This window comes from Arvicola amphibius, chromosome 5 (genome assembly GCF_903992535.2).
Source record: "Arvicola amphibius chromosome 5, mArvAmp1.2, whole genome shotgun sequence".
In the NCBI taxonomy this organism is placed as follows: domain Eukaryota; kingdom Metazoa; phylum Chordata; class Mammalia; order Rodentia; family Cricetidae; genus Arvicola; species Arvicola amphibius.
This window is the reverse complement of record NC_052051.1, coordinates 55,578,762-55,601,613: the sequence shown is the minus strand read 5'-3', so window position 1 is coordinate 55,601,613 and position 22,852 is coordinate 55,578,762. Positions and strand designations below refer to the sequence as shown.

Sequence of the window (22,852 nt, the reverse complement as noted above, 5' to 3'; positions counted from 1 at the left end):
CACAAGGCTGGGGCTGGACTGGCAGAGGCATGTGCTCAGGGGGGAGGGTGAGTAAAGTCTTGGGTGGGTGGTGGAGGAGGTTAGCCATGTGTTTAGAAGGAAACAGCAGGGACCTGTGTCTCAAAAAGTAGGATGTGGCCTTTGGAGTGTGGCAGACGTCCTTGTGGTCTATGTTCACTCGCATGGAGATGCTCAGGACACAGTACCTGGTGTTTCCTAATGAGCCCAAAGGTAGCCGCTTCATCACTGCCATACTCCTGACTTTTTGCCAGAGGCCACTTCTCCTCCACCCAGGTCTTTATTTCAGACACACTCAGAAAGCACTGCAAAGAAAGATGTCGACTCGCCTTGGTGATCCTAGCTGGAACCCTCCATCAGCCATTCCTGGGCACCAGCAGCTAGCAGAGGGGCTTCTGGACCCTCACTGGAACCAGTTGATTCTTAGCACAGCGCTCTCCTCACTGGGCTCCCTCCATGAAGGTCCCACCACTCCCCTCTCCCACAGCAGACCCAGCTCCCACTGCTCTGCAGACCCCACCCTCTGTCTCCTACCTGCTGGACAGTGACGGCCTGCTGCAGGCAATGGGCACGTGCCTCACATGCCTGCTCCAGTTCTGCCCAGTGGCCTTCTAGCTTCTGGCACTGCTCCACAATGTGCTGAGCTTGGGGGTGCCCGGAGACTGCTAGACTCTGACCAGAACTTAGTACCCCATGTACACGGCCCACATGGGCTTTCACCTCAGCCTGGAGCATCTGCCACAGAACAACCCAGATGCCCAGGTTAGAATCGTGGGTGTGTCTCTAGGTTCTAGGTCACTCAGCTAGAGCAAAGTGGATTTGGGAATCAGGACACCCAGGGAGAAGCATTTAGAGGCCAGGATACCCTGAATAGTGCAGGGGGCTTCTAAGTTCTGGGAATGAGGTATTGGGAGCCCTGGGAGGAGACAGGTGACACTACCTTGTGCTTACGTTGAAGGCTCTGGGCATCGTGCCAGCAGTGGGCAGGACAGGCAGGACTGGAACTGGGCATATGCTCAGCCACCCATGTGAGTTCCAGGTTGCTAAGGCAGTTAAATCGGTGGAGCTCAACTGAGGCCTGCAGTTGTATGTGCCGGGTGGTCAGCTTGCTCTGCAGGGACTTGAACCTGGTAGAAGGAGAAAAGATAAAGTGGCTGGGGGAGGAAACAGAAAACAAGGTCATGGTCCTTTCCTCTTCCCCACCAGGGACCCATGAGGAATAACGCGGGGAGCAGAAGAAAGCCTCTGAAGCCCTCCCACCTCAGAATGACCCGACTCAGAAAGGAAGGAGGTTTGGACGCCCTCAGGTCCTATAGGTGCCACTCAGGCCCTGGGTTCACAAGGCGTGTGTGGAGGGAGAAGCATGACCCTCAAGCACAGTAAAGATGGAATGGCCACCTCTGGTGACACTTCTGGCTCTCCTCCAGGATGGTCAGGGAAGTGAAGGCGTTGTGGGTCTGAGAGATGAGGGCAGCCATCTTGCTGGCAAGTGCCTGACTCTTATCATCCAGCTGACAGTGCTGTTTCTGCAGCCTCATGCTGGAGTGCAGGTCCTGTCCCATTTCTGTACTCTGCAGGGCTTCCTCCAGATGCTCCAACATTGCTCTGACATCCTGGGGAGGGTGGCAAGAGGCTGCATTCACCTTTCTTCTCCAGCAGGCAACCCCACTGGGGCTCTAAGTCTATAGTGTTCCTAGCTCCAGATTCACCAGGGACCCATCATGTCCTCACAACTTACACACCTTCCTCTCTGGACCACTTAAGCTGTGATGATCACACATGGGACACACAGAAGTCACTCCTGTGATGGCCTGCTGCCGGGCAAAGCCAGGCTTAGCTTACTCTGGGCCAGAGCTCTACACAGGACTTCATGGGGCCACCCTGTCAGCCCTTTCTGTCCTGCCTGCTCCCATCCCGACACAGCCAAGTTCCGGTGTTCCTTCTGCATCCTCACCCCCATCCCACATTCCCCAGGACCTGCAGTAGCTCTAGGAGCTGCCCCTGCTGTCTGGTCTGCTGCAGCCTGTCTCCTCGCTCTGCCACCCTGTGGTCCAACTCTTCCCACTTGTGATTCAGGTCCTGGAGTCTGTTCTGAATGTCCTCCTGGGCATAGGGGTGGCTATGCAACAGCTCTCTCCCAGCCTGGAGTGGAGACAAAGGCCCAGGTATTTTCCTGAGTTGTGAGGACCCCACCACCAGCCGCAGCATGCTGCACCCAAGGGCAGGAGGCAGGTTGCTGGCTACCTGGGATGGTGGTAGCTTTCTGAGCTCATTTGGGTGCCTATCTAGGGGGACACCCAGCTTCACACCCAGGTGAAGGAGGCAGAGGGGTCCCTTCCTTCAGCGACTGTGCTCTATAGAAATAGGAAAAGCAATGTATGCTGGGAATCTGAAGACAAGAGGGCCCGGCACCTGCTGTCTAGTATCCTCACCTGCTGTAGGTCCTCCATGTACCCACAGGTAGCTAATAGCTCACTCTTAGCTATTTCGTGCCACTTGAGTTTCTGCCGAATACTGCTGCATACTTGGGAGGGTTCATCGGCCACCATGGGCCACTTCTCCTCCATCCAGAGCATTAACTCTGCCACAGCCTGCTTCCACTCCTGTCGGAGAACCAGGGGACAGAGGGTCTCAGGACTCAGAGTGAGGGGTGGCACACCTGCTTCTAGGGCAAGGGACCCTGTGGTGAAAAACAAGACCCAGAGCCAATCCTCGGGTACAGGGGAGGTAGAGCTTGCATTTTTCTGATCCACAATGTGGCAAGGACACTGTGCCCAGAAAGAGAAATGCCTATCAGGTCCAACTCCTACAGACCACACCAGATCTCGTGGCTCTTGATCTAAATAGGTTGATGTTCTTGGAGACTTGGCCTGGCCCTACGGCCTGAACAAGCATCAAGGCTAAGCTGCAGCTGCTTTCTTTCACCATGCAAGCCTCTGGTGTGTCAGAAGTGAGGGCGGGTGTGTAGGAGGATGAGGGGGCAGTTAGTCAAGGCATCCTTCTCTGAGAAGCACAGTGAGCACAGCTCCAGCCTCCTCTTGGAAACACCCAAGAAATGTGCTTCAAGGTAGGGAAAGGCTCAGTAAACAAGATCCTACTGGCTCAGCGCAGCTGTGGGCTCCAGGGCCCCGCTTCTGCAGATGTCTCCTGTGGCCAAGGAACTCACATGCAATTGGAGGGAAGCCAGAAGCTGCTCCCTTCTCTGCTCATTCCTCTCCTGTACCCTGGCCCACTGTTCCTGGGCACTGTGGAGCAGCTCTCTGATCCTGGAGTGCAGAAAAAGGAGAAGGCTCTTCACTGCCCTGAACCCCTCATTCTCCAGTCCAAGGAAATCCCGCCCCACCCAGCCTCAGGGCAGCAGTCTGCCCAGGTGCTGAGAGAAGGCAGCAGGCAGGTGGCTCACTTGTGCTCAGCAGGGTGTTGGCTCAGAAGCAGCTTCTCACCACATGCCTGCAGGGCCTCAGCCCTAGATCTCAGGGTGCTCCGGAGCCACCCAAAACCCTGGTGCTGCTGCAGCAGGCTCTGGGCCTCCCTTAGATCCTCCTGGTACAGTGAGAGACCTGAAATCAGCTCATCCCCAGGACCTCCCTGCCCACCCTGGCTTCTGGACCCAAGGAGGCCAGCTCCCTCTTGGGGCATTATGACGACACTCCAGTTTCACTTCCCTAACTCTTTACCCCAAGATTGTCCTGGTGGAGGAAGGCCTCATGGTTGGTACAGGCAGCAATGAAACTATCCACTTCTTGGCCAAACCTCTGCAGCTCCAGCCTGTCCCGAAGTTTCTGCTCCGTCTGTCCCCATAGGGCCTTCAGCTGTTGGCCCTGCTGACCTAGGAGCCTTAGGGCACGGGCCACCTCTTGGGACTGTGGGGAGTCTGAGATTGCCACCAGCTGGGCCTGAGCCTCCAGCTGCCGCAGCCTGTGTAAAATAACAGACATAGTACCAGCCCACCCCGCCTTGGCACCAGCGCCTCCAGCCCTTCACCACAGAGCTCTGAAGTGAGGGCAACTGGCTGCTCAGTCCTGCTGGTTCACTTTCTCACAGGACAGCTGTGCCTGGCCTATGCAGAGGTGGGAACACAACAGGCCTGGCAGAATGCCCAGGATCCACATCACACTGTCCTCTAGGTAGATGACTGTGGCATGCTGGGACAGTACAACTCAACAAAAACATCACTCAGTCCGCACATGGCTGCTGTCAGGGCCACTGGAACTTTTGACCCAGCATGACAGGTGCCCCTTTAGGCTGAATGCTGCCCCCCCATTTTGAAAACATGTGGCATGTCTGTGGGAGGCAGGAAAAGCCAGCATTTCCTCTAAGCTGCTACAACCCTAAAGGGTGTGTGTGACAAGTGTCTTGAAGGCAGGTGTCTGTCTCTCAGGGTCCACTTGATACCTATTAGGCTCCTTGGAGCAGGGGACAACCTGAGGGTTGTACATGGTGGCTGTTTGCTCATAAGACTGTATGTCACTTCTGATGGAAGAGACGTAGAAATCTTAGTCCCATTGGTGGGTCCTTGGCCCTTTGACTGTAGAGGCCAGCAGGGTACGCGCTGCTCAGAATGGGAAGCTAGATTGGGGGGGCACCATTATCACAGCTGAAGGAGAGTGACTGGGCTGGAACTCAGAGCCTCTGGCAGCTCAGTGTCTGGGGTCCCTTCCCAGAGTGTGCAGGATGCCTGAGGTGGGCTGAGGTATCTTCTGAAATTCTGCCTGCAGGGCCACGCTAGATACCAGCCTGGCTCATGATCAAAAGTTCATGACATTGCTCTCGACCTTCCTTTTATGAACTCCACCCCCTCAGGTCTGTCCTGACCTCTCTTGCCACAGGCAGGTCTCCTCCTGTAGGCCTCCATGCTTCCTCAGCAGCTCCCGGGCTGAGGCCACATCCTCCAGCTCCTCTTTGCTGCACAGTTGAGCCCGGATGCCCTCCGCCCACAGCAGCAGCTTGTGGCTCTCTTGTAGGATACCTTGCTGGACCCGAGCCTCAGTCTGGATTTGGACCTGCTGGGCCACTCGTCCTTGCACTTGCTTTAGCAGATCCTGCAGCATCAGCACCTGCTCCTGAAGCACCCAGCCCTCTCTGGGGCCTGACTCCTTCGCCCTGCAGGATGATAGCCACCGCAGTCAGTACCCAGGCCTGTGTCTCCTGGGAAAGTGGTGACAATCCTGAAGGTGTCCCCCCACCTCCCTAGCTAGAAGCAGCATGACCCTGGGGTTCTCCCTTTCTCTGAGTGATGGGAGCCAGACCCCATCCAAAGCTTTCTCAGAAGTCCTAATGAAAGGACGAGGAGAAAGCTATTTCTGTATCCTTGCCTGGGGTAGACCTTGTAAGGTCCAGTGTGGGGCCTGGGCCTCGAAGAAGTAAAGGTGTCGGTTCCTGGGAACCAGGTCTTCCCCTCTGAAATGCTGTGGTTACCAGTCCCGAGACCGCTGTGTCAGCTATCCTGCGCTCTCTTGCCATCCTTGTCTAACTTAGCTTTCCTCTGACCCTGGCCATTCTCTCCCTGCAAATAGTATACAAGATGCTGTACTTCTTAATAAATTCGCTTGGCATAAGGCAGTTTGTGCAAGGCCTCCCGACCCCAGTTTTTTTGGTCTTTATCTTCTCATCTCCTGGCCCTCTCACTCGAGGCTTGTCACTGAAGAACAACCTGCCAGTGCAGGTCAAGAGAGCACTTTCTCATGCCAACAGTATCTGCCTTCTGCCAGCATCCTTCCAATACACATCTTGGTCACCTTCTCCCCATCCCATTCTTGCCCCTTCCTTATTTTGTTAGGACCCTCCCTCTCTCCCTCTGCCCTCACTGCCTCCCCGGCCACCACCACCATCCCCAAACTGGCCATACTCGATGGCTGCTCTTTGGAGGTAGGAGATCCTGTTCTCCAGTACCAGGACCTTCTGCTGAATCTGCTTCAGGGTACGGTGACTGTCCTCAGAGCCTCCTGGCCCCAGAGCCTCCAGCCTGCCTATCACATTTAGCAGCTGGGCACGTGTGGGTTCAGACTTCTGTAGAAGATGGTGCGCCTCCACGCTGCGTGTGAGCTGCAGGCCTTTCTCCTCCTTCAGGGCCTCTAGCTGCTGCCACCTGAGCGGAGGATGCGGGAATGTATCCATCACAAGGATACTTCCCATCCATCCAATGACACTAAGCCACTGAGGTCTTAGAGCCTAGCAGGACAGATGCTTCTAGACTGGTGGTCCTCTGCCCACTCCTCACTATCTTTGACACCACCTAGCCCCTCTACCTGGTATGGTGAGAGGCACCAAGCAAGGGCTTTGCCCCACCTGCATCCCTACCCCTGACTGTCACCTCTGGTTCAGGTCCTCCTCCTGTTGTTGGATTTTCGAGGTATGTTCTGGACATCTCTGTTTCAGCTGTTCAGTGGTGTTGATGACCTCGGCCCAGTGGCCTTTTTCGACAGCTAAGGTCACGAGAAAGTTCTGCGGAGAAGAAGGACCCAGAGCCCTGGGAGACAGGCTCTTCTCTCCCCATTCCCTCTTTGGACCACAAAGGGCCTTGGGATGGTTGGCTCTAAGACACTCATCCTGCTGGCCTTGAGACAGAAAGCATCTGAGTCCCTAGCCTCAGCGTCAGGCCTGCTGCTGTGGGACCCTCCCCAGACAGGGCCAGAGCAAACATGAAAAACGGGGCAAAACAGTGAGGAATAGGGAGGCAGAAGCAACGCCAGGGTGGCGGAAACTTCGGGCGGTCTCCATTAGCGCGGCCGCTTACCTCACACTTGAGCTGTGCCACCTCTAAGTTGTCACCCTTGGGCTGCAGTGTTCGGAACAGGGATGTCTGCTCCTCCAGCCAGGACTGGAGCTCCCTACAGGAGTTGTAGAAGCTAAACAGAGCTACTGCCTCCTCTAGCCGGGCCCTGTGAAGCTGAAGGGGCAGCCCCGGGTCAGGGTGAAGGGTCAGTGCCCCCACGGGAAGGGAGGGCACTCAGAGAGGTCCTGGGTGTACCCCTGCTTATCCCAAGCCACTAGGAGGATCGAGTCTTTACTCCACAATCGTATCACATCCCTTTAAAGATCCTGGTAATAATGTAAGCTCTTTTAGACCAGGGAACACGTCAGTCACTGCCTTGTTCCTGGGATCATATATAGCCTCTAGCCTAGTGGTTCTCACCCTTCCTAAGGCTGCTGCCCTTTAACACAGTTATGTGGTGACCCAACCATAAAATGATTTTCATTGCTTTATAACTATAATTTTGCTGCATATCTTGTATTGTACCTTTGTAAAGATCTTATAGACAGGATATATGATATGTGACCCCTGTAAAAGGGTCATTTGACACCCGCCCCTAGCAAAGGGGTCATGACCCAAAGGTTGAGAATATTGCTTAGCTTATGATGGGGCATGGTTAACTTCCCATCCTTTCTCTCTTTTGGTGTAAGGATTGAACCCTAGCATCTCAATTATGCCAGGCAAACATGAATTCACTGTTTTGGGGTTTTTCATCTTGTTGTGTTTCCCAGGCTGATCAAGAACACCTGGACGTATGCAATCATCTCATCTTGGAAGTACCTGGGAGTAAGGACATATGCCACGTGCTTAGCTATGGGCATTTCTTGACCAAAGAGCATTACCTTTGCCAGGGCCCATAGGTTCTCATAGTTCTGTCTCAAGTGAGCCTGTGCCTGGAGTATGGTGGTGGAGTCTACATTGAAGTCACATTCAGTCTGAAGAGCCATCCTTGGGCCTTCCCCTGGAAGGCACAGGGCAGACGCCACCTGTGCAGAAGGAAGGCGGTGTGTCCACACCTAGCTCCCACCAAGTAGTAGGATATCCAAGATGGGGCCTGTGGTTGTACCTGGGGTTTCTGCTCTATGCTGTGAATGATGGGCATCCTGCTCTGGCTGATCCCCAAGTCTTTAAGCTCCCAGGTATTCAGCGCCTCTTCTGGAAGCCAAGAGATACATACTGTTTTGAGAGCATAGGATAAAGGGGGTTTGGGGCCCTCCTCTTCCCTACTCAGTAGCTCACTACAAGGTGGGTCAAGGTTGTTTGGTGCCCATTGCTTCCCTGTGCTTGGTCCTGCATGAAGAGCTTTTAGAGACTAAAAGGATTGAGACTGGACGTTCCCATTGGGGCTCATAAGTCTCTCAGGGCTGCAAGGCTCACAGACCCAGAACAGATAGGACAGTATCCAGGGATGTATGTAGGTAGGCAAGGCATGTAGTCATGTCAGACACCGTGGGTGTCTGGGGGAAAGGAAAGCCAGATGGTCCGAGTATTTAAAGAGGGTAAGACAAGGCCCACTAGACTCTGCCCAAGAAGTGCCGTGGTGTGGTAGCAGCTAGGCAGAGAGGAAGCACAGGCTAGCACCCCTTCCTGTGAATGGATGAGCACCCAGTCTCTATCTTCTGTACTCTGTCCCTGGGCAAGTCTGCACTTCAGCAGCAGCAATAAGATTACTCAGAAATGGGTTATGGACATCGTAACAGTAAGTACAGAGCTGGGTAGTGGTGGCGCACACCTTTAATCCCAGCACTTGGGAGGCAGATGTAGGTGGATCTCTGAGTACGAGGCCAGATTTGTCTACAGAGTGAATGCCAGGACAGGCTTCAAAGCTACAGAGAAACCCGGTCTCAAAAAACCAAAATCAAAACAAATCAAACAAACAAACAAGCAAAAAGAATCGGTACCGAAAGGGGAAGAAATCAGAGGAGAACCTGGAGAACCTCAAACTCCACAGAGCCAGCCTGACCATCTCATCTAAACTTTGCTGGTGTGAAAACCACCTTCCTGGGCTGTCTAGAAGCAGGAACAGGCTGCTCTGAGCAACACAGGGTGTTTCTGGATAGCTCCAGTTACTTCTTTCTACTGAGCTCACATTGGCTTCCCCTGAACTTCTTCAGTTTGGCTTTGGGATGCCCTAGACACAGCTGCAGGGAAGATGTTTGACCTGGTCGCTCTCACAAGGGTCATGACCTTGTACCTCTGGTGGAGAAGGGCATCTGTTGGTGTGAATGCTGGCTGCCTGCTGCTGCTAAGACCTGGGTCCCACCGTGAGGTTCTCCAGCTGTGTCTCCGTCAAGCCTTTTCCAGTCTTCTGGAGATTCCTCCTGTATAGAGGGACAAGGTTCTGCTTAGGCGACCAAGTGGCTCCCCACCTGGCAGACTCTAAGCCTCTCCTGCGAGAGTGTGATAAAAGCAAAGACTGAGAATGCCAGGGGCCAGGCCTGGGGCCTCCATCTTTGCCTGCACCGGGTGGAACAGGAACACACAAAAGGGACGAGATGGCTCCCATTATTAATAAGTATCACACTGGGAAGGCAGATGCACAGAGCAGGAAGAAACCATGATGTCTTGGACCAAATGCACCGTGTGTGTATTGTAAGTACTAGGAGTGAAGCCCCACAGGTGCAGGGGTGGGGAACGTGTGCATGTTTAGAAACAGCCTTGGTCAAAGAATCAAAAAGGCCTCTTTGCCAGAGAAGATGAGGTCTTTAGGCAGTAGCCTGCCCCCAATCTCATCTTGATTAACTTATTTGTAAAGGCTGGTGGTGTTCTAGATACTTGCTAACACATAGATCTGCTTTTTAAACGATTAATTACGTGGTCAGGGAGTAAACACAAAGGAAAAGGGAGAGATGGGCCCATAAAGTCTGGGAGCGTGAGGCACCGTGTGCAGGCGGGGCAAGGTCTTTCCTCCGTCCAACTACCAGTTTCGTGGCTGTGTTAGGTGAAGCAGACTGGAGTCCCTAAATGCAGCCTCCACAGGAATACATGGGACAGGGCTGGGCAGAGAAGGGGAGAGGGATGTGGGACATCTTTAGGGTTGTCAAATCTGAGAACCAAAAGGGACTTCAGGGTGAAGGACCGTGAAAAAAGCTTTTTGGGAGAACTTCCATGTTCTTGAACTATGCTGGCCAGACCAAGCCAAGTCCAGCTATCCTTGATGCCCTTGTCTGGTGTCCACAGACAGAATTCCAAGTGACCTGAGACTTGAGAACGGGAGAGGCCGTGGGGGTGAGGAATGAACGATCAGCTCTGGGCAGGGAGTAGCGTGTGCCTCGCATGTAGTGTAGGAGACAGGAGTCGGAGGCCTTTCCAGATTCAGGAGCGTACCTTGAGCGACACCAGGGCTGCGGCAGCCCTCGCCTGATCCTCTAGCTCGCTCAGCTCCGCCCGGAAGGCTTGCACGCCTCGTTCCAGGAGCAGGTGGCGCTGCAGCAGGGTCTCGGCCTCTGCCAGGTCCTTCCCGCAGGACGCGCTTTCCAGTTGCTTCTGCCGCAGGAGAAGCCAAGAAGCTGCCTCGGCTGAGTCAGAAAAGTACTGTGGGGAGGTGGGGAAGGGTTGAGAGCGAGCAGGTGCAGGTGCCCCCGCTCGTCCCCCCCCCCCCGCCCTGCGCGCCCCGCCCCGCCCCGCCCCATCCCGCACGTTCTACCTGCCCAACCAACAGTGCACTTTGCAGCCGGGCGCGCCTCCTTGCGGCTTCAGTCCAGAGTAGTTGCCATGTTCCCTGCACTGTTTCGGCCCTTTCCAGAGGATCTGGCTGTGTCGGGGGCCCTCTGACACTGAGGTTGCGAGCCCTCTGCATGAGATCTGCACACACAGACTGGTGGCGATGGAGTTCGGTTTCCAGAGCCTAACAGGGTTAGGGGTGTGGTTTGTGAAGGGAGGGAGAGGTGACACCCGGAATTCCAAGCCTCACAGGCAAGGAGATCGGGATGTCAGAGCGAGGCACTGGGTGAACAGACACCTTGTGTTTCTGCAGAGCGGTAGAGATCTGAGCGAGGTCCCGGCCCAGGGCTGCCTTCTCCATTAGCTGTCTGTGCTCCCTCAACCAGGCCTCCTCCTCCTCACAGCTGTGCAGGAGCTGTGCCAGCTGCAGGGTCTGTTCCAGCCGGGTGCGTCTGAGGAGGGACGGAAGGGTCATGAAAGGGTTTGGGGAAGAGCATAGAACGGGGAGGGGCTTGCCCACTTGCATCAGACATGGCCCTTAGGCAGGATTTCCTCAGAATGGCTTAACAAGTAAGACGGAGACTTGGAGGCTCAGGAGCAGGGTAGAGGAGGTGGCCAGATCAAGATTTCTGCTTGGGCAGGAGATAATTAAAGTTTCAGGAAAGTTCTACAGACCGGTGAGGAGTTGGGACCGGCTCTTACTGGGCTCTGACAAGGGACACGAGGTTGTGGTGCAGCTCCACCAGTGCCAGGGCTTTAGCCTGCAGCACCTGCACACCGGTGCCCTGGGAGGAGTCCAGCTGGGACGTCTGCTGGGCGAGGTGGTTCACTTGGGTTCTGTGGGCTGAGACCTGGGCCTCCAGCAGGTCATGCCTCTGCAGCAGCAAGGCTACTTCTTCCAGCTGTGGCCCACAGGCTGTGGAGCTGGCCAGCACCTGGCCAGAGAGGAGTGGTTAGCACATTTCTAGTAGCTGGGTATCTGTGAGCACCCGTGCAGGTGGGGGGATAGGACCTCCCCGAGTTCAGCTGATCTGCCCACCTGCAGCTCCCCAAGCTGGTCCATGGTAGCCTCCACCTCCTGCAGAAGGCTCAGCACAGCCTGCGTGCCTGCGATCTGCTTCTTCTGCTCCTGTAGACACTGCAGGAGCTTCTGCCAGCGCTGGGTGATCTCCTTCTGCCTAGAGAACAAGGCAAGGGAGCATGGCTGTCCCTACCTGGGGAGCCAGGGTAGGGTATGAATGTGAACATCTAGACAGGGATGGTTGGGAGTGTGTGTTCACAGTCAGAGGGAGCCTGGAGGGTTCAGATGTCCAGACCCTTACCGCCCCCTCTCACCCCCCCCCCCCCCAGCTAGTCCCCATCTCTATGAATGAAAACTATCTTTCCAGGTACACAGACTAAAACTATGACAGCTCAGTTAACTCCGGATCTGTTTGCAAATCCTGTTGGGTACTATCTTCAAAATGTATCAATTGATCTTGGCTACCACAATTGTAATCCCAGGACGCAGGAGGAGAGGGCGAATTGCCAGTTTTGAGGCCAGCCTAGTCTATATAGTGAGTTCTGTCTCTGTGAGACCCTGCCTCAAAAGCAAAATAGGAAGTTGTATTCAGAATGCCAGCACTTTCTGCCACCCCACTACTTTCCCCACAGGATTCTATGCCAGTTTCATAAAGGGCTCTTTACTTCAGCCTTTACCCCTTCAACCTGCCCTAGCATACACGCAGGTGACCACAGGCACCAAGCCTACAGTGGCTTACTCCTCTGCTCAAGACGCAGTGATCTCCTAGCTTTCTGAGGAAAAGAAAAAAAAATCCACCAAAATGCTTTTGCCTTACTATTTAAGGCCCAGCTTAACCTCCATCCCTCTCCCTCATCTCCTGTGCCTTGGTCATTTAGCTACTACCCCCATGCTACTTTTCAACCTTGTAAGGTGTATAACTACCTTGGGGTGCTATTCTTGCCATTCCCTCTGCTTAGGACAGTCTGCACCCCACATAAACACAACCAGCTCACTTTCTTCTCCTTGATCTTAACCAAAAGTCAACTGACAGCCTCCTGCCTTGGTCTCTCATAGTCCTATGTTTGCTTGCTTTTCCTGTCTGTCTGTCTGTCTGTCTGTCTGTCTCTCCCTCCCTCCCTCCCTCCCCCCCTCCCTCCCTCCCTCTCTCCTTCTCTCTTTCCCTCTCTCCCTTCCTTCTTCCCTCCCTCCCTCCCTTCCTCCTTCCCTCTTTCTTTTCTGAGGACTGAACCAAGGGCCCTGTGCATTATACACATATAACACTGAGACAGACTCAAGACCCTAATTTTTTTTGTTTTTTTTTTTTTTTTGACACGGGGTCTCACTAGGTAGCCCTGGCTGGCCTAGAACCTGCTCAGTAGAGCATTCTGGCCCTGAAACTCACAGAGATCTGACTGCCTCTGCCTCCCAAGTGCTAGGATCAAAGGTGTGCGCCACCACACCTGGTCCAGCCCCTAATTTTTAAAACTGCTCTCACACACTTAATTGATTTATTTTCTTTCTTGTTTTCCTTTAAGCCTCAGGAGGGAAAGAATTTTTTCTTGCCCACAGCACTGCTAAATGTGTGATAATGGTGTGTAGGGTTATAGTGTGCACCACATAAATGCCTGTTTAGTGAGTGTGCTAACTAATAAGAGGCTAACCAGAGAGACCAGTGCTTTACCAGCGTGGGTAAGTTATATGTGGTGTGGATTTGTGCATCCATGGGATTATCTCTTAGGCAGTTCTCTGAAGTTACAGACCACCCTGCTCTTCTGGCAGTTGCTGTGAGGACAAATGGTTTCACTTGCTTGGTGCTCACCTGCAGGCCACATCTGCCCAGTCGTGATACTGTTCCTGCTGCAGGATGGCTGCAATCTCGCCCAAGGCCTGGAGGCGCCCTTCCTGGGGCAGGATGCTAGCCTCTAACATGCTCAGCCTCTGGGAAGCTGCCTCCCCTATGGCTGGGTTGATGAGGGAGTCTCTGGCCTGCTCTAGCATCTGCTCTGCCTCGTTTAAAAAGCTTTCCCGGAGGGCTGCCTTGCGCCGGAAATGGCAGGCCAGAGTATCCAGTCGCTCTAGCTGGAGCAGCCTGTGCTGCAGGGCCTGGCTCCTGGAGGTCTCTGCCCTCTCTAGTTCTGCCCAGCGCTGGGCCAGTTCTGCAGGGCCCAGGCTCTCTCCGGGTAGGAACGGCCTTCGGTTTTGGGCTCGGAGTGTTGTTTGCAGCTGGAAGAGCAGGGCCTCTACGGCTCCTCGCTGCTGCAGCCGAGGAGGCTTTTCCTGGGCATGGAAGGAGGCAAAAGCTGCCAGTAGCTGGCGCATGGCCGGCAGCGAGTCTGGGAAATCCCGGGCCTCCAGCTGCATCTGCTTTTCTCCAATCCAGCGGAGCAGGTCGGCCATCAGCTGCGCGTATTGTGCCTGCAGTGCTTCTGTCTCCTGGAGCTGCAGCAGGATCTGGAGGAGGGCAGAGCACTGGTCAGGCTGCACCTGGGCTGGGCCTCAGTCTGAAAGCTCCACCACGGGTGCTAAGTGCCAGGCAGAGTTGTCCATGTAAGGCTGGCGTTCCTTCTCTTAGATGAGGATGCACAAAAATACCCCCCTTGTAGCCAGCAGAGTGGCAGGGATTGTACCCTCAGACGGCCGTACTCCCTCCGCAACTGGGCTCTATCTAACGTTGCTCCTTTAGCCTCGTCTGCGGGTTTAGGGCCTGCAGGCTGGCCTCTCCTCAGCTTTCTGGCCCCTTCTGCCCTGTGCCCCTACTCCCTAAATCAGTTCCCAGTTTCTGACCTCACACCAACGTTAGGACACTAACCCTGAGGACAGCCCTTCCAGGCCTCAGACTCTACCATCGCATCCACAGCGTGAGAGAGCCCCCCAAAAGCAAGGACTCAGTGTAGTGCCGGCTGCAGGAGCCTCTTCTATGCCTGCCGTGAAGATTTAGCTCTCTAAACCTTTTTTTTTTTTTTTTTTTTTTTAAGTTTTTCGAGACAGGGTTTCTCTGTAGCTTTGGAGTCTGTCCTGGAACTAGTTCTTGTGGACCAGGTTGGCCTCGAACTCACAAAGGTCCTCCTGCCTCTTCTTTCCGAGTGCTGGGATTAAAGGCATGCGCCACCATCACCGCCTGGCCAGCTCTCTAAACCTTTTAATTCCACTAGAAGCTTAACAGTTTTTGAGGGCAGTGGAGGCAGAAGGCCAGAAAGGGTCACTGCTCCCTTGGCTTCTCGTGTATGCCAGGCACCATGCTAACACTAACACTAACACTAACACTAACACTAACACTAACACTAACACTAACACTCCTTAGGGCACCCAGACAGCCTTCCATCACTCAGAAGTTGTCATCTCTATGCCACATGTGGAGCACAAAGAAGTGAGGTGATTTGGACAAGGCCATGGAGCCAGTAAGGCACAGGGACAGCCAATTAGACAGACGTGCCCCCTCTTATCACCAACCTTAGCCAGCCTCCTCTGGGCCGTCTGCCCCTGGCGCAGGCGGGAGAAGTAGTGGTAGTACAGGGACACATAGGTCATGATGGAGCGCTCATCTGGATGCAGGGAGGCCACGTCCTCAGGGTCCAGCAGCTGGGCGATGCCTAGCTCCTGCTCAGCCACTCGGAAGGCAGAGGAGAGGTTGTGCAGAGGGTGCTGCAGACTCAGTGAGCCATAATCCAGCAGGTCTGGCCTGGGCAGAGAGCAGGAAGGTTCCTCGGAAGAATGGCCTGCGTTGCTTACATTACTGCTAGTGTGACAGCGCTTTTCCTCCAATAGAGGGAGGACAGGCAGAGCTTGAGAAGTGGGAGGGTTAGCGTGGCAGAGGGGCCAGGACACAAGATGTGGTGGGGCATCCCAAGGGGTAGACAGACACTAGCTAGAGAGAGGATTAGGAAGAGACAAAGCACAGGAAGTAGGGAAGGCAGGGGTCAAAGGCAAAGCTGCAGGAAAGGAGGAGGGGCAGGCCTAGGGCAGGGACCAGATCCAGGGACTCTCCATTTACGGCCCCACTTGTCCTTCTCTTTCCAAGCCTAGGGACATGGAGGGTAGGGTGGGTGGAAGAGCCGGCAGCATCCCAGCCCGGGGTTCTGGGCTCAGTGGCTGGAGGCCTTCAGGCTTTAAGACGCACCTGTGAGCATGAAGGAGGGCATTGAAGCCAAGCCCGTCGCTCCAGCTGCGGGAGAAGTCGGTGATGTTGACGTTGGTGTAGCTGGCTGTCTTCCGCTGGCACCACACCAGCAGGGCTTCCTTAGCAGACAGCAAAGCTGCACTGGCCCCAAACTCCTCCTGGCAGGACAGGGCGGTGGGGTTGGTGTGTGCGGTGGGTGGAAGCTACCAGAGCCTGCAGGCTGTGGCAAGGGGGGCTCAGAGGCCTGGACAGGGGCTTTATTAAGAGTGAAAAGTGAGAGTGACAGGGAGAGAAGAGGGTGGGGATGACAGGGACACTCTGGGTTCTCCAAGAAAGGATGGCTGGGGAGGGCCAAAGGAGCCTCTTCAGATAGCAGCCTTCATCTCTGGACCAAACCCCCAAGCGGTCTTCCTAAAGGGTCTCAGATCCTCAGGAAAGGAAAAGTCTGATTTTTTTTTTTTAATTTTTTAAATAACCTTTTAGGGTTGGTGGGAAGATTTAGGCATGTGACTTAGCTCAGTATAGCACATGTGACCAGGAACATAGAGGAGCCACACAACATACATTGAGGCCTGTCAAGTCACAGCCTGAACTGTTTCATAACTCTGTCCCAGAGAGACTGGCAGGGAGGTGTGGCCTCATTTAGGCTCTGCGGTCAGGTCTGAGGAGCAGGCCTATGATCTAACACTCCAGGTTTACAAGAAAGCCCCTCTCTCTCTCTTAATGCCCTATCGCGGTATTTTTAGTATACTGTACTATATTTAGTACACTTCTTTCTCATGCTTTCCCACCTCAAGGCCCTTCCGAATGAAGCTAGTTCCGGAAGAGGAATTGTGAGTCAGCCCCTTCACAACCCTTCTGAAGGGCCAGGCTGGAGCCAACTGACCTGAGGCCTCACAGAACGGAAGGTAGGGCTCACTACACTCTGTCACCCCAACTTTGTAGGTCAGGCACAAGGCCTTTTCACCTCAGCTCTCTGTTCTCTGTGGCAGTTACCGTTAGGGTTTATACATCTTCATACACTTCTGAGGTGAAGTCTCTTTACATATATAATTTCCTCTAGTGGTGCTGAGAAGTGTGTAAGAGAAGCTAGGACACTATCCGGGACCCAGTAGAGCAGAGAGAAGGCCTGAGGTGGCTGCAGAGGGCCAAGGGAACCAGGCTTAACAGCAAATGCCTTTGCCCACTGAGCCAATTCACGGGCCTTCAGATGGTGAGTTTTGAGGGGCATCCTGAATATGTCAGACCCATGACTTTTTTATTAGGGTTTCACTCTCCAGCTTGACTTCCCCAACCCAGGTGGAGTTGGGGGTGCGGCTTTGGAAATCATAAAACAGAAACTTGATAGATATCAGGGAAGTCTGCTTGTATTTCCTGACCCAGGCAGAGGGGGAAGGAGGAACAGGAAAAGATGGAGACCATGATAATACTGCCTCTGTGGTCTTCAAGATCCCGAGGACTTCAGAGGCCTCTGGGCCAGGGTCCCTTTTTATATCTAACTTCCTCTGATGGCGCATTGTGGTGCAGCGAAGGTGGCCAGGATCCAGTGCCAAGTAACACGCCAGGAAGGGTTGGTGGCCAGCCACCTTGCGCCTCACCAGCAAGCCACTTGTCCCCTGACCCCCATTCTTATTTCGGCACATGGCAGCACCCTGGGTTCTTCGCCCCCGGATGGAGGGTGAAAGTTCAGTCAGTGAGCACCAAGGGTCTGCTGTGGGATCATCAGCATGGGTGGAACTGCTCTGTCCCCAGGGGCCTGAGGTGAAGCCAGGGCTGGGCTAGGCCATGGCATACTGGAGGGTGAGACATACCCTGTCCAGGGAGATATGGGAAATCTGAAAGCGCAGAATGATGACCCAGAGAAGTCCCAGGATGAGCGGCTGGTCTCCATCCACAATGTTCTCTGGCCCGATGAAAGCTACGGGCACCTGCGGGCATGGGTGATTCGGCTAAGCCACGAAGCCTCTGTTCCCGAGAAACCCGGAGTCCAGGAGGCTGTGAGATGGGAGGGTCCTGGAATCCGGACTCCTCCAGCCAGCGGTCCTCCAGGGAGAGCAGGCAATAACAATATCAGGAAAAGAATGGTGTTCTGAATAGTTGGGACATTGGTCTAAGCCTCCCCAGGTGCCCTCTAAGCAGGTAAACCAGCCTGGGTAGCGGACCCTCATATGTGGTGCTGGAAATGAGCGTTCTCGAGTGAACTAAATAGACAACAGCCAGTGTCTGCCTCCTTTTCCCAGTGCCACTGCATCTCAAGGGCATGGCTGGGTCCCTGAATTGCCCCCAGACCTCAGTCTTCAGTAGGTATTTCAACTCCAAGAGAGCTATTAGACGTCCAGGGTCTCCATCTCCACCCAGCCAGACTCTCTAGAGTCTGGGCCCAGGAGTCTGCATTTGAGCAAACAGTGGGTGGCTCAAGGGTGAAAACACCGGTCTAGATCTCTCTCCTCAGAGGAGAGGACAGGTTAACTCAGGACAGATGTAGCAGAGCCTCATGGGATCTGCCTGGTACCCCCGCCCCCGGCTCCATCTTCTCTGCTGAATTGCTTGGTACCAAGGAGGAGAACTGTGAGATCAGGACTCCGGCTTTGCTTGTGGCATCCCTGGTGCCTGATCCTAACACAGGCCTTAGTGTCCTTGCACAGGCTGGCTGTCTCAGCTGTCTAAAAATAGTCCCCCCCCCCCCCAGACGTCCGCATGATTAGTCCCCTTTCTTCCTTTAAGCCTCTAGTGTGGTGTCGCTTTGTCAACATGGGCTGCTCCAACCATCTCATTTGAAGTTGAAATTATGCATTTCCCTCCCACCTAGACACACACATCTGCTTCCGTTTACTGACATAAACATACACCTAATGTACACCACCGCTCCCGTAGTGGGGTGTTGGTTTTGCTCCCCAATACAACCCCAGTTCTTAACAGAACAGTCTACCAGGTAGGAACGATGAGCTGAATGAGCAAAGGGGAGGCACCCTGTAAGACCAGAGCAGCTGTGAGCTGGTCACTAGCCCTGTGTGAGGAGCTTCCCTAGGTATTGTACCTTGTGGGCACAGCGGCACCTCACAGGTCTCTGAGCGATGCACCCATGCACTTCTCTCTCCTCCTGGCCCACTCTGTATTCACCTCAGCTTGAAGGTGTGACACCTGGCTAAAGGAACGCTCGTCTGCTCCTTCCAGCTCTCCAGGGTCAATTCTCCCAGCTTTAGGTTTAGCAATATCAGCGAATCAATGAACTCGATTGCGATGGCAGGAAATCAGTAAATATTCAGACTTTGGTGTGATGGTGGTGTGTGTTTATATATGTGTATGTGGCAACAGACCAGCGGTACTGGTCATGAGAGGCCCTCTGTGCTGTGGGAACTCTTGCCTCTTTTTAAGGCCCATCTTTTTGGTTCGTCTCTTCCCCAGGTGATTCTGGTGCCCTCCTGAACCCTTCTCTATGGTAGCCTCCTGTGGACACCCCCTCCCCCCAGACTCTGCTACGTGGCTGACCATGCATCTCGCCTGATAAATCATTATGGATCTACATGTCCAGTTTTAAGAAGAGAGAAGTTCACGAACACTCAGATTCTTTCGGCAAAGAACCCTGCAGTCCTCCCTTATTAGACAGAGATGCTTTCTGTCCTGTTGGGATGCAGACTGTTCCTGCTGTGGCCAGCTGGTGGCCTAAGTCAAGTGCACTGTGCAAGGAGAGCTTTGTGCTGGCTCTTGTGCCTCGGTTGCACCTGGTATTCAGGCCCAGCTCTCCTGCTCTGCCTGAGGCCTAGTCCTCATATGATGGCCTCTGGTTGCTGCTCACCCAGCTATCCACCCAAAAACCCTTCCAAGAACACACCTTGGCCCTGAGGAAAGCCAGTGCATGGCTGTTGTTCTCCAGAAAGTGCACACGCAGGCGGCCTGGGCTGGGCGCTGGCAGGACCTCCCCAGAAATAAGCTCCAACAGCCGCAGGAGGTGGGCACCGTCAGCAAGCTCTGCATACAGGTTCTGGATTCTGATACCCGCCTGAGGAGTGGATTGGGGCAGATGTGGGATCGGCCCAGCATCTCCTGCCCACCCCACTTTAAAGCCTGGGAGGGAGCAGGCCAGAAGAGCTGCAGGCAGGGGATCCCATAGCAGGTTCCCAGGTCGCTGACCGGAACTGGAGGTTCCCAGGCCATACATACCCGGCCCAGTCGGAAGATGTTGTTGATCCAGTTGGTGAAGGTCTTCTCCTGCATCTGCGCATGCTGAGCCTGGAGCTTGCGGACATGGCCGATCTCATACTCAGAGTCCATGGCCAAACTTGGACTCAGCAGGATGGAGCTGCGGGCCTGAGTCTCTTCCTCAGAGACGCCAAGGAACTAGAGGGTTGAAGGGACAAGCAACCTATGACCCCTATAGCTCTTGGAGGATGAATGGCAACTGGCATCTCCCTGTGTCTGGAGACGGTGGGAGCATTGAGGCTGGGAAGCACTGTGGGCACTGACGAACCTCCTGCCAGAAGCCCGAGGCCCTGTCCTGCTGCATTATTCCCATGAAGGACAGGAATATGAGGTGGAGCCTATTTAGATAAAAAGCCTGACTGGTAGCCTGCACTTGAATGACCCAGAGTCACACACCCCCAGATTCTTCTCCGAACCCCCGCTAGTCCTACCACCACAGCCATTGCCCCCTGTTCTTTGGCTCGGTTTTGGCACAGAAGGAAGACAGGGCCTGCTCACCTTGGCAGTTGACGTCCGGGTCCTCACTAGGAGGCCCCACTGTTGGATGGAGATACAAGATAGCAGGGCTTGGGGAGTGAGGGAAAGGCGACCAGAAAAGTCAGGCTGGAGTGGGGCCACAGCATGGCCCTCCCCTTTGCCAGCCTGTCAGGGGAAATGGCACACAGGCAGTATTATCCTCCCACCTGCTACAAGGCGGAGTCTAGACAGGAGGGGGTGGCTTGAGAATGTTCTAGGTTCATAGCTGGGGGGTTTCCTCCCTCATTCTCTACCCCATCCTGGCTGCTTCCCTTGTTGGCAGGTGAGGGTCTTGGCTATGGGGGTCTTGTTGGCTCTGGTGAGAATGTGGTAGGATGCTGAGGTCTGAATGAGACATCAATGGCCAGGGTCTCTGGCTGAAAGCTGTGGACTCACTTCCCCTTCTGCACTCCATCCTAAGATGATGGCTTGAGCAAATTTGACAGCCCCTCCCTAACCTGAGAACAACTATGGGGACCCTAACATCCTGGGCTCAGCTTCCTAGGCTCTGACCAGCTCAGCCGAGCATTGAGAAGGCAGCCAGTGACAGACGAATTGTACCATGGAAAGCAGCTTCTCAGGGGGGCAGTTCCCATTTACTCCCCTATAAGCAACAACCCCCTCCCAGACGCTGCCTGTCAGAGGCCCTCTTCTCAGGAGCCTTGGCCACAGGGACACCCACCCTGTGCCCTCTCCCAGGGCCTCTAAGGACATCCACACACAGTCATTAGAGACTGCGGCCCAAGTTTAGCCAGTTGTATGAAACCCCCAGGGCAGGCGCTCATCCCTCCTCTGACTGCAGCACAGGAGGGAGCTTACCACCTCTGCATGGCCTGCCTGGAGCCCCGGACCACTGTCAGCTCCAAGGAAGATTCTGGAGGAGATGGCACAGTCTTTCAGGACCAGTTCCTGTTTTGTAGGGGAATACTTCAATTGGCTTAAGCTAAACAGGATCCATCCTGGAAAGAGGGGCGGGGTCTACTGTACCTGTGGGTTCTGAGTGAGAATGAGAAAGGAACACGCTGTGCTGAATGACATCCAGGTCGGCACCATCACGAGGGTGAAAGGAAAAAGCCCAATGTTGCGCAGGTGCACACCTGAAGTGCGTGAGAGAGTGAGGCCTGCATCTCAGGTTTGTGCTCATCGCTGCCCCACCCCACAACCCAGCAGTACCCAATCCCCACAGTCCCTTCAGCCTGGGCTTCCAATCTCTCAGGTAAGGTGTGAGCCTCAGTAGGGGCTTTGTCCCCAGTGATGTGACCCACCATGAGACCTCTTCCCAGAGAGGATGTGGGAGGAGCTGGGGTTACAGGGATGCATGGAGAAGAGGCATAGCTCCCTGGACTCTTCCACCTCCTGTCAAAACGGACCCAAGGGACCATTTTCCTCTTGAGAAGTGGGCACAGTTACAAGTCAGAGCCAGTGTGGATATACACTTTTAAATAAGGTTTTATAAAATAGAAGCATTGTATACTTACTGTTGCTAAATACTATATTCTGACATGCTCTTGAATTGGGCCCTGGGTTACTTGAATAAACTCAGGCTCCCTGTTCTGGGGTCATACTGTCTGGCCATCTGCCCACCCTATGAGCTCAGCAGGACTTCCCTGGCAGGGGAGGATGGCAGGACCTAGCTGAAGGGCTCATTTGCCCTCACTTGCAGGGGTTCCTGTCATCTGATGGTTACAAACATGGTCTTTGGAACCAGGGAGAGCATGAAGCAGCCATGCAGTCACAGACGACATGCCAACCTGTCCTCCTGTGTGTAAACCCTCTGAGGTGGCTTCCTTGAGAACTAGGGTGATGTGTATGGTCGTTGGGTTACAAGTGTACTGAAGGCTTGGTCAATAGGATGGTGATTGACCCATAGGGTTCTGAGTTTATCCACAGATAAGACGAACGGATACGACGAGGAAGCAGGTCACTGAGGCATGCCTTGGAAGCAGCTCTCCTGACTTGGGTCTCCTTCCCTCTGCTTCTTCCTTCTGGCTGTCAAGAGGCAACAGCCTCCTCTGTGATATGCTCCTGGCTGTTACATTCTCACCTCAGGCCCAACGGAGCCAGCGGAATGCATACATGTTTGTATGTTTCTCTGTGCTGAGTTTTCCCAAACAGTTGACCAACTTAAGACTTTCCCTCCTAGAAACTGAATTCTGTCAAGTGTTTCTATGACACTCAGAAAACTAACACACGGGGTAGGGCGATACAGTCAAGGTGGGCAGAGGCATGTCGTGGAGGCGTATTCTGGACAGTCTAGGAACGCTGTGTCAGTTCTGGGAAGATACACTCTTTCACTTGGCTACCATCCCTGGCGTTTTCCTTTCTGGTAAACTTATCATGACGAACAAGAGAATATCATGAAGAGTAGACCCATGATTTCTTTTTGTTCAGGAACATCACTGGGTAGAGTGTGGTGAGGCTCAGCTGCTAGGCTTCTCCCAGCAGAAGGTGGAGAGGAGTGGGAAGGGAGACCCCAGAAATCTTAGCTTGCAGTCCCTAGAAAGGTCTCCTCTGAGGCTCTGTACAGAAGCGACTTGGTCATATGTACGTAGAAAATACAGACACACTTTCGAGACACTCC

The 22,852-nt window shown here is 54.1% G+C and overlaps 1 protein-coding gene across 1 annotated transcript in view; it reads right to left on the bottom strand.

Moving 5' to 3' along the window:
• Sptbn5 (spectrin beta, non-erythrocytic 5) overlaps positions 1–19,836 on the bottom strand; it is a 41,500-nt gene extending 21,664 nt beyond the window's left edge. The window contains 27 exon segments of the mRNA XM_038329681.1: positions 207–323; positions 553–753; positions 959–1,145; positions 1,417–1,631; positions 1,996–2,160; positions 2,451–2,621; positions 3,185–3,284; positions 3,422–3,561; positions 3,696–3,936; positions 4,834–5,121; positions 5,867–6,106; positions 6,332–6,462; positions 6,755–6,907; positions 7,615–7,758; positions 7,839–7,927; positions 8,967–9,093; positions 10,049–10,306; positions 10,419–10,619; positions 10,734–10,887; positions 11,138–11,370; positions 11,475–11,613; positions 13,258–13,889; positions 14,889–15,117; positions 15,556–15,713; positions 17,367–17,483; positions 19,388–19,555; positions 19,717–19,836. Of these exon segments, the coding sequence (XP_038185609.1) occupies positions 207–323; positions 553–753; positions 959–1,145; positions 1,417–1,631; positions 1,996–2,160; positions 2,451–2,621; positions 3,185–3,284; positions 3,422–3,561; positions 3,696–3,936; positions 4,834–5,121; positions 5,867–6,106; positions 6,332–6,462; positions 6,755–6,907; positions 7,615–7,758; positions 7,839–7,927; positions 8,967–9,093; positions 10,049–10,306; positions 10,419–10,619; positions 10,734–10,887; positions 11,138–11,370; positions 11,475–11,613; positions 13,258–13,889; positions 14,889–15,117; positions 15,556–15,713; positions 17,367–17,483; positions 19,388–19,555; positions 19,717–19,827 (5,109 nt within the window). The 5' untranslated portion in view covers positions 19,828–19,836.
• Between the last annotated feature and the right edge of the window lie 3,016 nt (positions 19,837–22,852).